Raw genomic sequence first — 16,727 nt, 5'->3', positions numbered from 1 at the left:
ACAATAATATTCTCTGAAAAAAGGCCAAGAAAGCAAAAATTCTGCCAGGGTATGTAAACTTTTGAGCACAACTGTATTCATTTTAGTGTTGGTGTTCAGCTTCTTTTCTTTCTGGACACACAACCACTGTAAATTTTTAAGTGGCTTCTTACTACTACTGCAATTCCAAAATTGTGTATGGTCATAGTATTTGGGCACACTGCAGGACTCGGAACCGAGGAGATTTTTGGCTATGGGAGCACAGATTTTGATGGATTGGTTCACGGAAGCCATGTTGCTTTTCAAGATCTACTTTCTTTTAAAGGTCTACTGTTGATGTACAATAGCAAATTATATTGTGGTACCGTGTTAGTCAAAAAAATCGATGTAAATACTCTTTTGCCCACTGTTGACAAAAGTATTCTTGGAGTGATACCTTTATTGGCTAACCAGAAAAAAATATATGTTTGCAAACCTTCAGAGCACAGAGGCTCCTTCTTCAGGCAGGATAAAAACGAATTAATAAGACAAAGGCACAACATTCAAAAGATATTACAGCAGGACGTTTGTTTCATGAGTTGGGAGGTGTGATGTTACAAATGGAAAGGCAGTGAGTGGGAATGTTCTTCATTATCTGGAGTGCTTCTGGTGGAAGTGTGAATTGTGTCCATGTAGTGAGTCATAAATCCAGGTGTCAAATCGAGTCCTATTGTCAAAGAATAGAAAATCTTAATCACTTTGAATTCCCAACATTTTTCTCTTTGTTGTCCTTAAAATGACCTTTTAGGATTAAGACTTTTAAATCCATTATACAGTGTCCAGGTCCAGAGAAATGTACCCACAGGTGTGTCCATTTCATTCCTGATTGTGTGTAGATTCATCCTCATTTGTAGTTTTTCCATGATTTTCCTAATATAGATACCTCCAGGGCACCTCATACATTGCATCATGTACACCACATTGGAGGATATGCATGAAAATAAATCCTTGACCTAATAGTCCTGATTTGCATTTGGTATGTGGACTGGAGTTGTTGGTAGTATATGGGTACAAGTTTTGTATTTTTTATTGTTACATTTGAATGTGCCTATCACTGATGGTGATGAGAGGACACTTCTGACAAGATTCCTTAATTTAGGGGGCTGTTTGTAGACGAGAAGTGGTAGTTCTGAGAATATTTATTTTCGTGGTTTCTGTGGAATATGGGTTAGAGATCAGCACCAAATTTCCTTAGGATGCTTATGTGAGGGTTGTATGTGATCACAAGAGGTATCCTGTTGTTGTCCTCTGTCTGTAATCCAGGAGGATGCTTCTTGGCATCCTTTTAGCTCTGTGGATCTGATCACCTATTACCAGTGGATGGTGCCTAAATTCAAAAGGTGCACTTAGAAGTTACAATGGTAGTTTTCTTTTATGTACATGTGGGCCTTCTTTTTCCTGAGGAAGAAGTTCTTGTAACTTCAAAATGCATAGAATAAAACCACAATTTGTCAATAAACCACACATGGACTGATGCCTCTTCAATCATCCAGCAGCACAGAGGATTTCCACTAAATATTTCTTCATGATGAGTCTTCCTGGATGTAATCTGACATGTTCATGATGACTACAGCTCCTCCTTTGTCTTATTGTTTGATGTTGATATAGTTGTTAGCTTTTAAGGATTGTATGGCTTTTCTTTCCTCCATACTGATATTGTGTGGCACTTTGCTGTTTAATTGTTAACTGTTTTTGTCTTAGTAGATAATTTGATTTTGCTACATAACTTGCAACTTCTGTGTGTATTTTAGAAATCTTATAAAAATAATTCAAAATAATTTATTCAAAAATATTTTTTATTCTTGGCAGGTGACTACACCAAGAGATCAGTGGGACAAGTGACATCTTCAGTTTTTAAATCAGATGACCTTGACTTAATTCAAGATATAACTGACATCTATGCAAAACAGGTCCTATCTTCCGATTTCTCACAAACTATTAAGAAAAATAAAAGTCACCAAACAGATGTTAAAAATGTAACTGCTCTTACAGCAGACCATCCATTATCAAGTTTAGAATGTGAAAAAGGTTTTTCACTCAAAACATCTTTTGTTACACATCCAAAAATTCACATGGAAGAAAAACATTTCTCCTCTGAGAAATGTTTCACAAGTAAGAAGAAAATTGTTAAACACCAGAAAACTCAAGCAATAGAGAAGCTGTATTCATTTTCAGAAAGAGGAAAACTATTTAACAAGAAATCACTTAAAAAACATCGGAAAATTCACACAGGGGAGAAGCCATTATCATGTTCAGAATGTGGGAAATGTTTTGCAGATAAATCACATCTTGTTATACATCAGAGAACTCACACAGGGGAGAAGCCATTTTCATGTTCAGAATGTGGTAAATGTTTTGCAGATAAATCACATCTTGTTATACATCAGAGAACTCACACAGGCGAGAAGCCATTTTCATGTTCAGAATGTGGTAAATGTTTTGCAGAGAAGTCACATCTTGTTATACATCAGAGATCTCACACAGGTGAGAAGCCATTTTCTTGTTCAGAATGTGGTAAATGTTTTGCAGGTAGATCATATCTTGATATACATCAGAGAAATCACACAGGGGCGAAACCATTTTCATGTTTAGAATGTGAGAAATGTTTTGCAAGTAAATCAAATCTTGTTAAACATCAGAGAATTCACACAGGTGAGAAGCCATTTTCATGTACAGATTGTGGGAAATGTTTTGTACAAAAATCACATCTTGTTGCACATCAGAGAAATCACACAGGGGCGACACCATTTTCATGTTTAGAATGTGAGAAATGTTTTGCAAGTAAATCAAATCTTGTTAAACATCAGAGAACTCACACAGGTGAGAAGCCATTTTCATGTACAGATTGTGGGAAATGTTTTGTACAAAAATCACATCTTGTTACACATCAGAGAAATCACACAGGGGCAACACCATTTTCATGTTTAGAATGTGAGAAATGTTTTGCGAGTAAATCAAATCTTGTTAAACATCAGAGAACTCACACAGGGGAGAAGCCATTTTCATGTACAGAATGTGGGAAATGTTTTGTACAAAAATCACATCTTGTTACACATCAGAGAAATCACACCGGGGCAACACCATTTTCATGTTTAGAATGTGAGAAATGTTTTGCAAGTAAATCAAATTTTGTTAAACATCAGAGAACTCACACAGGTGAGAAGCCATTTTCATGTTCAGAATGTGGTAAATGTTTTGTAGATAAATCAAATTTTGTCAAACATCAGAGAACTCACACAGGAGAGAAGCCATTTTCATGTTTTGAATGTGGGAGATGTTTTGCAGATAGAACACATTTTGTTACACATCAGAGAACTCACACAGGTGAGAAGCCATTTTCATGTTCAGAATGTGGGAAATGTTTTGCAGATAAAACAAGTCTTGTTAAACATCAGAGAACTCACACAGGTGAGAAGCCATTTTCATGTTTTGAATGTGGGAAATGTTTTGCAGATAGAGCACATTTTATTAGACATCAGAGAACTCACACAGGAGAGAAGCCATTTTCATGTTCAGAATGTGGGAAATGTTTTGCAGATAAAATAAATCTTGTTAAACATCAGAGAATTCACATAGGAGAGAAGCCATTTTTATTCTAACAATGTTTACCAACAGAAGGAATCTTACTAAACCTCAAATATCTCACAAAGAGGCCATTATCACACCTAGAAGGTGGGAAATGTTTTACTTGAAAATCATATTTGTTGACCACAAATTAAAACTCTCACAGGTATAAACCATATATTTTTTGACAAACTTCAAAGGAAACGCATATAGAATCATAGAATCGTAGAGTTGGAAGGGACCTTCTGGGCCATCTGGTCCAACCCCCTGCTCAAAAGCAGGATTCGCTAAATCATCTCAGACAGATGTCTGTCCAGCCTCTGTTTGAAGACTTCTATTGAAGGAGAACTCACCACCTCTCGTGGCAGCCTGTTCCAATCATTGATCACTCTGTCAAAAAGTTTTTTATAATATCTAATCTGTGTCTCCTCCCATTCAGTTTCATCCCATTGCTTCTAGTCTTTCCTTGTGCAAATGAGAATAAAGATGATCCTTCTACAATGTGACAGCCCTTGAGATATTTGTAGACAGCTATTAAGTCTCCTCTCAGTCTTCTCTTCTGCAAGCTAAACATTCCCAAATCCTGTAACCTTTCCTCATAAGACAGGGTTTGCAGACCGGTCACCATTCTGGTCGCTCTTTTCTGAACTTGCTCCAGTTTGTTGACGTCTTTTTTAAAATGTGGTGCCCAAAACTGGACACAGTATTCCAGATGAGGTCTGACCAAAGAGGAGTAGAGGGCAATAATGACTTCACGTGATCTAGACTGTATGCTTCTGTTAATACATCCTAGAATTGCATTTGCCTTTTTTGCTGCTCCATCACACTGTTGACTCATATTCAGTCTGGGATCTATTAGTATACCCAAGTCTTTTTCACATTTGCTGTTGCTTAGCCCTATTCCTCACATTCTGTATATGCTTTTTTCAATTTTATTGCCCAGACGTAGTACTTTGCATTTTTCCCTGTTCAAAACCATTCTGTTAGTTGCTGCCCACTGCTTCAGTTTATTAATATCTTTTTGAATCCTCTCTCTCTCTTCTCTAGTATTAGCTATCCCTCCTAGCTTTGTGTCATCAGCAAATTTAATCAGTTTACCCTCAATTCCTTCATCTAAATCGTTGATAAATATGTTGAACAATACAGGGCCCAGGACAGAGCCCTGTGGTACCCCACTTGAGACATTCCTCCAACTGGATGTGCAGCCATTTACGACCACTCTTTGGGTCCGATCACTAAGCCAGTTATGAATCCACCTAACAGTTGCCTTGTCCATTCCATACTTGGCCATTTTTTCAAGGATTGTGTGAGATACTTTGTCAAATGCGTTGCTGAAGTCAAGATATACTATACAGCATTTCCCTGATCCACCCAATCAGTGATTCTGTCATAGAAGGAAATTAAGTTAGTCTGACATGACTTATTAGTTACAAACCCATGCTGACTCTGTTTAATCACGTCATTCTTATCCAGGTACTTACATACATGTTGTTTAATAAATTGTTCAAAGATCTTTCCTGGTATAGAAGTCAAACTCACTGGCTTATAGTTGCCTGGGTTCACCTTCTTCCACTTTTTGAAGATAGGAACAACATTTGCTCTTCTCCAGTCTTCTGGGACTTCTACTGTTCTCCAAGAATTTTCAAAGATTATGGAGAGGGGTTCAAAAATTTCTTCTGCTATCTCCTTCAGTGCTCTGGGGTGTAATTCATCTGGACCTGGAGACTTGAATTCATTTAGGTTAGCTAAGTGTTTCCTCACTATATTTCTGTTTATAGATATCCTGGATTCTTCTATTCCCTTAATAGGACAGTGAAGAACAGATGATATTACATTTCCTTTCTGAGAGAAAACAGATGCAAAATAGAAATTTAAAAGTTCGGCCTTCTCAACATCCTGTCTTACCATTTCATCATTTTCATCCTGTAAAAATCCTATAGCATCTTTGACTTTTCTTTTACTTTTGACATATCCCCAAAATCCTTTATTATTGCTTTTGACGTCTCTTGCAAGCCTCAATTCATTGTCAGCTTTTATTATTTAGATTCTTTTGTCTTTGTTCTTTCCACTTCTAATAGCAGAGTTCTCAATAGCATTTGTCAGGTGTTTGGCTTTTTCTGGCCTTTTGCTTCCCTTCCCGCATTGTTCTAGTTTAAAGTTCTCCTGATGAGTGTAGCAAGGCGACTTCCAAATACGTTTCCCAGTCTTCGTAAGGTGCACCCCATCTCTAGCAAGTAGTCCATCGTATAGGTAATTCACTCCGTGATCCAGAAATCCAAATCCTTGCTGACGGCACCATCGATGTAGCCAGTTGTTCACCTCCTTGTTCCATGGCCATCTACTGGGAGGATGGAAGAGAAGACCCCTGCGCTCCCAGCTCTTTCACTTTCTGACCTATGTTTTCAAAGTCACTGCAGATGGTTTCCAGGTTGTTTCTTGCTGTGTCATTTGTCCCCACATGTAGTAGCAGGAATGGGTAGTCATCAGTAGGTCTGAAGAGTCCTGATATCCTGTCAGACACATCTTTAACTTTTGCACCTGGAAGACAGCACATTTCTCTTGAGGTTATATCCGGTCTGCAGATAGCGGCCTCTGCTCCTCTCAACAGGGAATCCCCCATGACAACTCTCCGTTTCTTCTTCACAACATTTTTCTTTCTCCATCCAGGAGGATTCTGAAGGCGTACAAGGTTGTTGTTTGGGGGCAAAGTCTTATCCTGATGTATTTCTTCATCATTCTCCTGCGTGAGAGCCTGGTACTGGTTCCTGAGCAGTATGGGCGCTGACTGCCTCCCGATCCTGCTGCTTCTCTGGGTCACATGTTTCCATTCCTCTGTTTCTTCAGGTGCACTTCGAATTTCTTCTCTTTCTGTAACATGAAGAGATAATTCTACGCTGTCTAAGAACTCTTCACCTTCCTTAATGATCTTCATTGTAGCTAACCTCTCTTCGAGATTTTGCAACTTTTCCTCCAACAGGGACACAAGCTTGCATTTGTGGCATGTGAAGTTTGGCTTTTCCACTGGTAAGTCTGTGAACATGTAGCAAGAAATGCAGCTCACCAAATGGCTCCTGGCCTCTTCCATATTATTATTAAAGAGATTTCAAAGCAATGAAAAATGAGCCAAAATTCAGCTGCAACGGCCAAAATCCAGTGATCGTTGAGATCGCAGAGACTCCACTTATCCCAGAAGGCACTGGGAATATGCAAATTCTCTCCTTAGGACTCGTCCCCTGGTTTTGTATCAGAGAGTCAAAGTAACAACAAATAAGTAAACAAGAAAATAAGCTAGAACTTACATTTGAATTAAAAGATATGAAGTTATTAATATACATCTGTTATCTAAAAGTCAAATTATATCCACTATTCCCTTGAATATTTCAGCAATATATTTATATATTCACAATATACAGTGGGGCAAAAAAGTATTTAGTCAGTCAGCAATAGTGCAAGTTCCACCACTTAAAAAGATGAGAGGCGTCTGTAATTTACATCATAGGTAGACCTCAACTATGGGAGACAAACTAAGAAAAAAAAATCCAGAAAATCACATTGTCTGTTTTTTTTTTCATTTTATTTGCATATTAAGGTGGAAAATAAGTATTTGGTCAGAAACAAGCAAACAAGATTTCTGGCTCTCACAGACCTGTAATTTCTTCTTTAAGAGTCTCCTCTTTCCTCCACTCATTACCTGTAGTAATGGCACCTGTTTAAACTTGTTATCAGTATAAAAAGACACCTGTGCACACCCTCAAACAGTCTGACTCCAAACTCCACTATGGTGAAGACCAAAGAGCTGTCAAAGGACACCAGAAACAAAATTGTAGCCCTGCACCAGGCTGGGAAGACTGAATCTGCAATAGCCAACCAGCTTGGAGTGAAGAAATCAACTGTGGGAGCAATAATTAGAAAATGGAAGACATACAAGACCACTGATAATCTCCCTCGATCTGGTGCTCCACGCAAAATCCCACCCCGTGGGGTCAGAATGATCACAAGAACGGTGAGCAAAAATCCCAGAACCACGCGGGGGGACCTAGTGAATGAACTGCAGAGAGCTGGGACCAATGTAACAAGGCCTACCATAAGTAACACACTACGCCACCATAGACTCAGATCCTGCAGTGCCAGACGTGTCCCACTGCTTAAGCCTGTACATGTCCGGGCCCGTCTGAAGTTTGCTAGAGAGCATTTGGATGATCCAGAGGAGTTTTGGGAGAATGTCCTATGGTCTGATGAAACCAAACTGGAACTGTTTGGTAGAAACACAACTTGTCGTGTTTGGAGGAAAAAGAATACTGAGTTGCATCCATCAAACACCATACCTACTGTAAAGCATGGTGGTGGAAACATCATGCTTTGGGGCTGTTTCTCTGCAAAGGGGCCAGGACGACTGATCCGGGTACATGAAAGAATGAATGGGGCCATGTATCCGTGAGATTTTGAGTGCAAACCTCCTTCCATCAGCAAGGGCATTGAAGATGAAACGTGGCTGGGTCTTTCAACATGACAATGATCCAAAGCACACTGCCAGGGCAACGAAGCAGTGGCTTCGTAAGAAGCATTTCAAGGTCCTGGAGTGGCCTAGCCAGTCTCCAGATCTCAACCCTATAGAAAACCTTTGGAGGGAGTTGAAAGTCCGTGTTGCCAAGCGAAAAGCCAAAAACATCACTGCTCTAGAGGAGATCTGCATGGAGGAATGGGACAACATACCAACAACAGTGTGTGGCAACCTTGTGAAGACTTACAGAAAACGTTTGACCTCTGTCATTGCCAACAAAGGATATATCACAAAGTATTGAGATGAAATTTTGTTTCTGACCAAATACTTATTTTCCACCATAATATGCAAATAAAATGAAAAAAAAAACAGACAATGTGATTTTCTGGATTTTTTTTTCTCAGTTTGTCTCCCATAGTTGAGGTCTACCTATGATGTAAATTACAGACGCCTCTCATCTTTTTAAGTGGTGGAACTTGCACTATTGCTGACTGACTAAATACTTTTTTGCCCCACTGTATATACAAGAGTATGTCAACACCTTCCCTTAAACCTCCCAAGAGATACCCAATATTTCCCCCTCCCTCTTCTTTCTAACTCCCAATCTCCGCGATCTGCCATTCTTCAGTCTCTTTCAATCCACAATCTCCGTGTGGGAGCAAAGTCTTTAACTTCTCTATACTACAATAATTAACATGTTCATATTGTAAATTACTATTTACATGTACGATCCATTCCTTCTTTATTGGAACATCTGGTGTTATCCATTCCAATTAAAATAAAATGTCTCCCTCTCCCCGCCTCCCTTATCTAAATTTGTAATGCTGGGGTAAGATTATCTATTCAGAGACCTCATGTACAGAAATATTGGGGGTACAGCGACATCACATATTTTATCCAGAAGATTAGCTCGATCTCCATAGTTCTTTACACAATAATATATAGATGAGACAAGGTCCTCGTATTTAGGCAGTTTCTACTTTACTCAAACGCTCTGTAGATCAACAGTATTAGTCTCATTATACCGAGTAGAGAAGCTCCAGGGACAAAGACCCTGTCTCTTACTATCCCATTCTCATTAGTCCTGTAGTAATGACTTTGTTAATCACGTTTTGTAGGAGAGTTCATCTGAATCCATCTAAATGTTATCAATTAATGTGCAAGAAACAATAAATGTCCTACCACAGTTCTACCATCTGTGTCCAGTGTCAGTTATTCTACATTCCCCAATAAATACCTTGGTTTCTCCAACCAAACCTGCTAATTATGATTACACAATTGTAGCAACATTACTCTTAAAGAGCATGTGTACAAAATCAGCAGCTTCTACTAAGCACTTCAGACCTTTGACCTCAGTACCTATTCCGACCTTGTGGAGAAACAGAGGGGTCATATATCCCCTATCGATAATAAAATTGTGACTAGTGATGAACGAATTTGTTCGGAAAACGATTGCCAAACATAAATTCGGCACATATATGGCACATTCGGATTCGTGATCTGAAATCCGAGCAAAATTTTATAAAATCGGTAAAAACTTGGTAACAAAATGCGGGAAAATTTGCATTGCCCCAAAAATATTTTCAGCACTTTAGCAATGATAATGGTGGTGTATCATGAGCGTTTGGCACTTGTTTGATATGGGGAGGGGGTTTGCAGATTTCAGAGGCGCGACGTTCTTGTAAGCAGTCATTTTTATTACTTTTCTCCTTACTTTGTGTGGGCACATAGCGGCTAGCCAATCAAGGTGCAGAAAACACCCACAGTGTCCTGACACAACGTTTTGTTATTGGCTGCTCAAATCACATGTCCCTCTCCATATAAATAGCGGACATCTTGTAATTAGCAAACAAAATAAAACAAAGTCCAGCTCACCTTAGCAGGCATCCTGGAGAGTTCAGAGCACGGAAACGCTGTGTCAAGGCGTGAGGCAATCAGAAGAAAAAAGGTTCCAGCTCAACGAAATAGTGAAAAAAATCTTTTTATTCACTGAAAAACGTGCTCAATGGAGAATAAAAACATCAGCGTAAACAATTCATAAAATGCGATATCAACGCGTTTCTGGTGACTAAGCACCCTTAAAACAAAGATTTTTTTTTCACTATTTCGTTGAGCTGGAATCTTTTTTTCTTCATCTTGTTTTAGTGCCATTTTGAGACTGTAATGGCGCAGAGAGGCTGCTCCTGACGCTGGCACTGTTAACAGCAAGATTGTAGCTAGTTAGATAGGCGGTTGTATATCAGTCAGATAGTGTAGCGAGCTAGTGTCCAGTGTGGTTGTTAAATTTACCTTCCAGCACTTTTTTTTTTTTGGACATTACTGAGGTCCCCAAAGAAAGCCAGCTGGGCAGGTGTCCTACAAGTGTGTTGTTCACTGCTTCTTTTGTGCTCCATTCATGAGTATAGCATTCTAATTAGTATTTTTTCACTAGCTAAATGTGAAAAAACTGCTGTATCCCACATTTTAGCTGGTTAGTTGTATATTAGTCAGATAGTGTAGCGAGCTACTGTCCAGTGTGGCTGTTAAATTTATTTTCCAGCATCTTTTTTTTTCTTTTTTTGGACATTACTTAGGTCCACAAAGAAAGCCAGCAGGGCATGTTTTGTGCACTGCTTCTATTGTGCTCCATGCACGAGTATAGTATTCTAATTCACATGTGAAAATATATTAAATAGCCAGTGTATCCCACCTTGTCATTTAGTGCTTTGATGATATAAAACTGTCAGCAGACCTAAGGCACATTAAAAAAAATTATAATTTTTAACTTGCAAAAAGACAACCCGCCGTATCACACTTTGTCATTTGGTTGGGTTGCAATTAAGCTGTAGAGGCCTGATACATAGGCCACAAAAATTTCTTCTGTTATTAACGTCATACAGTAAGGGACCTGACTTTAGAATAGTTTGTAGCATAACTTCTTTGTCATACAGGCCTCATCCACACTCAGACAATTCCATCTTCTGTTACTAACACGATACGCCATATTTCAACTTTAAATTTACAGTTGATGAAATTCAGCTGTTTGCAGAGGTGGTGCAGGTCGTGGTGGAAAGAGAATTAGTGTTTTCTGCTAAGGCTTTTGTTGATTCAGGAGCAGCCCTGAACCTGATGGATTTTGACTTTGCCAAACGTTGTGGTTTTCCCATGATAACCCTGCGGACTCCTATTCCTTTGAGGGGTATTGATGCTATCCCTTTGGAGAATCAACCCCAGTTTTGGACCCAGGTGATAATGGTGATAATAGCCCCGGACCACCAAGAGAATTGTACATTTTTGGTGTTGCATAATTTACATGACATTATTGTGCTGGGTTTTCCTTGGTTGCAGACCCATAATCCTGTTCTGTCTGTGGCTAGTTGGGGTTGTTTTTTCTCTACCTCTCCCCAGTCTCATGATGATGTCCCTGACTATTTGGCTGATTTCTCTGATGTGTTTAGCGAGAGTAAGTCTGCGTCCTTGCCTCCTCATAGGAGTTATGACTGCGCGATCGAGTTAGTGCGCGGTTGTAAATTTCCCATGGGGCGGCTCTACAATTTATCTGTACCTGAAAATGATGCTATGAGATCCTATATCAAAGAATCCTTGGAGAAGGGTCATCTCAGACCGTACTCTTCACCTTTAGGTGCCGGCTTTTTCTTTATGGCCAAGAAAGATGGCTCATTGAGGCCATGTATTGACTATCATCTTCTTAATAAAATCACTGTTAAATATCAGTATCCGTTACCCCTGATTTCCAATTTATTCTCCAGAGTGAAAGGTGCTAGTTGGTTTACCAAGCTTGACCTTGGGGGGGCGTATAATCTTATTCGCATCAAGCACGGTGATGAATGGAAAACGGCGTTTAATACTCCTGAGGGGCATTTTGAGTACCTAGTGATGCCTTTTGGGCTCACTAATGCCCCTTCCATCTTCCAATCTTTCATGAACGATATTTTCCGGGATTTTGTGGACAAGTTTTTGATCGTATTTTGATTTTTTCCAATGATTGGGATTCTCATGTGGAACATGTTCGGACTGTATTCCGGATTTTGAGAGAAAAATTTCATTTTTGGGATTCATTTTGTCCCGGTCCGCTATTGAAATGGACCCGGTCAAGGTCCAGTCCATATATAATTGGGTTCAGCATTCAGCACACTCCCTTGAAGGCTCTCCAGAAATTTTTGGGTTTTGCTAATTTCTACCATAAATTCATAAGTAATTTTTCTGGTATTGTTAAACCACTGACGGATTTGACCAAATAGGGCGCTGATGTGATGAATTGGTCTCCAGATGCAGTCTCGGCGTTTCAGGAGCTTAAGCGAAGATTCACTTCTGCTCCTGTTCTACGGCAACCTGATGTTTCTCTCCCATTTCAGGTGGAGATAGATGCTTCTGAGATTGGTGCAGGAGCCGATTTGTCTCAAAGAGATCCAGTAACCTCTAAGATGAATCCTTGTGCCTTCTTTTCTTGAAAATTTTCCCCATCTGACGTAATTATGATGTGGGGAATCGGGAGTTGTTGACTATGAAGTGGGCGTTTGAAGAGTGGAGACATTGATTAGAGGGGGACAGACATCAAGTTGTGGTTCTCCCCGACCACAAGAACTTGATCTATCTCGAATCAGCCAAGCGATTGAATCCTAGACAGGCTAGATGGGCCTTGTTTTTCACACGTTTTAATTTTGTGGTCTCCTTTCTTCCAGGCACTAAGAATATTAAGGCGGATGCCCTCTCTAGGAGTTTCTTTGCGGATTCTCTTGATGTGAATGAGCCTACTACCTTTCTAAATGAGGGTGTGGTTTTTTCCGCTATTTCACCCGATTTGAGACTTGCCCTTGAGGAATTTCAGGACAAACCTGAGCGATGCCCTATGGGAAAATTGTATGTCCCTGACCAGTGGAGAAGAGTAATGTCTGAAATTCTTAGCTCCCCCTTAGCTGGTCATCCTGGTATTTTTGGTACCAGAGATTTGGTGAGTCGGTCTTTTTGGTGGCCTGCTTTATCTTGTGATGTCAGGAATTTTGTGCAGTCTTGTGGGACTTGTTCTCGGTCCAAACCCTGTTCTCATTCTAGTGGATTGTTAGTGCCACTGCCGATGCCCAGGAGGCCATGGACCCATATATCAATGGATTTTATTTTCGACCTCCCTGTCTCTCAGAGAATGACTGTTATCTGGGTGATCTGTGATAGATTTTCCAATATGGTCCATCTTGTACCACTGCCGAAGTTGCCATCGATGCTCTTCTGAGTTGGTGCCCTTGTTTTTACAGCAGGTGGTTCGTTTGCACGGTATTCCGGAGAACATTGTGTCTGACCGAGGAGTCCAGTTTGTTTCCAGATTTTGGAGAGCTTTTTGTTCTAAACTGGAAATTCAGTTGTCTTTCTCCTCTGCGTTTCACCTTCAGACCAATGGGCAGACTGAGAGAGCAAACCAGACCTTGGAAACCTATTTGAGATGTTTTGTGTCTGCTGATCAAGATGACTGGGTCTCTTTTTTGCCCTTGGCTGAATTTGCTCTAAATAATAGGGCTAGTTCTGCCACTTTGATGTCTCCTTTTTTCTGCAACTTCGGGTTTCATCCTCGGTTTTCTTCAGGGCAGGTGGAGGCTTCGGCCTGTCCAGGTGTTGATTCTGTGGTAGAGAGAATGCAGCAGATTTGGGATCAAGTAGTGGATAAGTTGTCTCACTCTCGGGAGAAGGCCCAATGGTTTGCCAACCAGAATAGGACTGTTGGTCCCCGGTTTAAAGTGGGTGACATGGTTTGGTTGTCCTCAAAAAATATTCCTATGAAAGTTGCGTCTCCAAAATTTAAGCAAAGGTTCATTGGACCTTATAAGGTTTTGGAAATCCTTGATCCCATTTCTTTCCGTTTGGCTCTTCCAGGAACGTTCAAGATTCACAACGTCTTTCATAAATCTTTTTTGAAAAGGTTTGTGGAGCCAGTAGTTCCCATGGCTGCGCCCCCTGATCCTGTATTGGTTAAGGGTAATCTGGAGTATGAAGTAGAGAAGGTATTGGATTCTCGTCTTGCTAGACGGAGACTCCAGTACTTGGTCAAGTGCAAAGGTTATGGTCAGGAGGATAATTCTTGGGTCTTTGCTTCGGACATTCATGCCGAGAGATTGGTTCTCGCCTTTCACCGGTCCCATCCTGATCGGCCTCATAGCGTGGGTGAGGGTTCGGTGACCCCTCCTCAGGGGGGTACTGTTGTGAACACTTTTGACCTGGCTTCTGAGTTTGGGCTCCCTCTGGTGGTTGCTCCTGGTAATGGAGCTAGTCTAGCTGACAGAAGTCAATCACCTGAGCAGGATGATTGGAGGTCAGGTGTTACAGACTGGGGAGATTTAAGTAAACAACCTTCCCTCAGCTCTTGCCGGTGATTTGGTTTGCTTTCTGAGCATATTTTGAAGTCTGCTTGTCTCCTGCTCCACCCTGCATCTTTCAGATAAGTTATTTGTCTTCTTGAATCTTTTTTTTGCTTTGGATCCATTTTTGCTTGTCTTTGATTTTTGCTTAGCTGGTGTGAGTTCAGCCTGGTTCCCTGTTGGGACTTGTGCTGGACCCTGTTCCATATGCCACAGCGTATGTTAGTCTTTTTAGTAACCATTTCACACCAGAGTTCTGATTTAGTGGGGGAGAGGTCGAGTGGCCTCAGTATTTTTGCATATCAGACGTGTTGGATTTTTCTTAGGGTTTTTTGTGTGATTACAGACAGTATCCTTTCCTGTCCTGTTCTATCTAGACAGTTTGGGCCCCATCATTTGCTTACTTTATTCTCTGCCTATGTTTTGTGCTTCATCTTGTCTCACCGGCAATATATGTTCGGGGGCTATCCATTCCTTTGGGGGTTCTACTCCAGGGCACTTTAGATTTCCCATTTCTCTCTTTAGGCTTAGTTAATTCTGTGGCTGTGCTGAGGCGTCTAGGGCATCATAGGTACGTCCCACGGCTAATTCTAGTTGTGTTGTCAGTTTATGGGTCTGCAATCTGCTAGCTACCAACCTCTCTGGTTATCTGGTTGCCTAGTCTTTTCCCCGTTATCCTCCTCGGTTACCTAATCATAACAAATTAGGCTTGGTGTTCAACGTGTAGAGTAGCAACATCACGTCCTATGCAAAGACAACTGACAACTTATGTTACTGGACAGGCTATACCACTACCTTAGGCAGACGCACAGTGGTACACCTTGTCGATGATGCCCAGAAAGAGCATGTACTCTAGTGGCTGGCAAGTGCAGCTTCATGTGGCCCCTCCTCTTCCTTCACCTCAACATCACACCTAGTACAGTCCACAGAGGTGGCACCCAAATTCCCCTTGCTTCCCCTGTGTCCTCCCAACTATCCAACCGTTCAACTGAATGTACGGAACCACAGATGGGTGAGTCTGAATAGCTGTTCACACATTCTGTGCCATGGTCATCAGAAGTGTACTCAAAAACTTTGCATAATCAGGAGGAGGAAATCTGCACCGATGCTCAAAAATTTTTTTTAGCTTAGATCCGGGGCAGGATGAAGTACGGTCCGAACAGCATCCTGACCCTTGTCATCAGAAGTTAATCCCTGGGGGGAGGTGATCCTGATGAGACTCATCTGAGGCTCATGCGGACTGTACTGCGCTGTCAGGGCAAGAAGAGGAGGAGGGTAACTCCAAGGGCGAGGAATGTGATAACACAGAGGATGATGATGAGGTGTTAGATCTCAGCTGGCTAGACCATAGAGGCACACAGCTGAGTAGGTCATCTGAGGAAGATGAGGTTGCATTGCGCTGTATGTTGCAGACACGTGATGCAGCCACGACGAGCGATGCATCCTCAACCACAACTATGCCTCTGACCAGCAGCGTCCGCAGTGCTGCAGCTCGCTGGAGTGGCAAGGGTTGCCTAATCTGGGCCTTTTTTGACACTGCAAAGGATGAGCCAATTCATATAATCTGCCAACTTTGCAAAAAAAACAGTTGAGGTAAAAAATGCAATAATTTGACTACTACATGAATGAACCTTTGCATTCGCAATCAACATGCTTTACTGTGGGAATCCCACTGCGCTATGTTCAGCAATCTTCCCAAGTTCACAGGGAGCAGCAGGTTGCTGTGGGACTGGGTGGAAAGGCTGAAAAACATAATGTGCATATATCCCTTGAACCCTGCCTCTCTGGCCGAGGTAGCCCTCCTGACTGTTGATCAGAAGACACGTCATACGGTTATCTATCACCCACCTAGGGACTGTGACACTGTGGATAAGGTGGTAAAAATCCTGAAGGACATGCATGGCAACACCATAGTCGTATGGCGCCTCCGCATGTGATTATATCAGCAGAACCAAGGGGAAAGTGAGACCATAGCTCAGTATGTTAGTTCACTGCAGGGAGTGACAGCCCATATCACCAATAAGAGCCAAGATAACCTGAGGACTGGGTCCATTGGACAAAGTGCTGTGCGATAAACTAGTTGTTGCACTGAGAGATCCGTCCCTGAGGTAGGTTTTAAAGGAATGACTATGCTTGAATACTGATCTGGGCTTTCTTGAGGTCGGGGCCAAAGTTAGAGTCCTGGAAAGAGAGGCCTCTGTTGTGACCGGCGCAGTCCAACGTTATGAAGTGGTCACCTTCGAGTCAACCTGTAATGAGTCTGACTGGTTACAGGAGATATTTTGAGAGATCAGGGACAT

At 41.2% G+C, this 16,727-nt stretch overlaps 1 protein-coding gene across 1 annotated transcript in view; it reads left to right on the top strand.

The window, feature by feature from the left end:
• Positions 1–16,727, top strand: part of LOC141051124 (uncharacterized) — a 180,993-nt gene that overhangs the window by 103,697 nt on the left and 60,569 nt on the right. Inside the window, exon 10 of the mRNA XM_073548012.1 lies at positions 1,828–3,590. Coding sequence (XP_073404113.1) covers positions 1,828–3,590 — 1,763 coding nt within the window. The remainder of the gene's footprint in view (positions 1–1,827; positions 3,591–16,727) is intronic.

Source organism: Dendrobates tinctorius, unplaced genomic scaffold (genome assembly GCF_039654945.1).
Source record: "Dendrobates tinctorius isolate UK_male_01 unplaced genomic scaffold, ASM3965494v1 ptg000155l, whole genome shotgun sequence".
Taxonomy (NCBI): Eukaryota; Metazoa; Chordata; class Amphibia; order Anura; family Dendrobatidae; genus Dendrobates; species Dendrobates tinctorius.
This window is presented reverse-complemented; position numbering and strand designations above follow the sequence as displayed.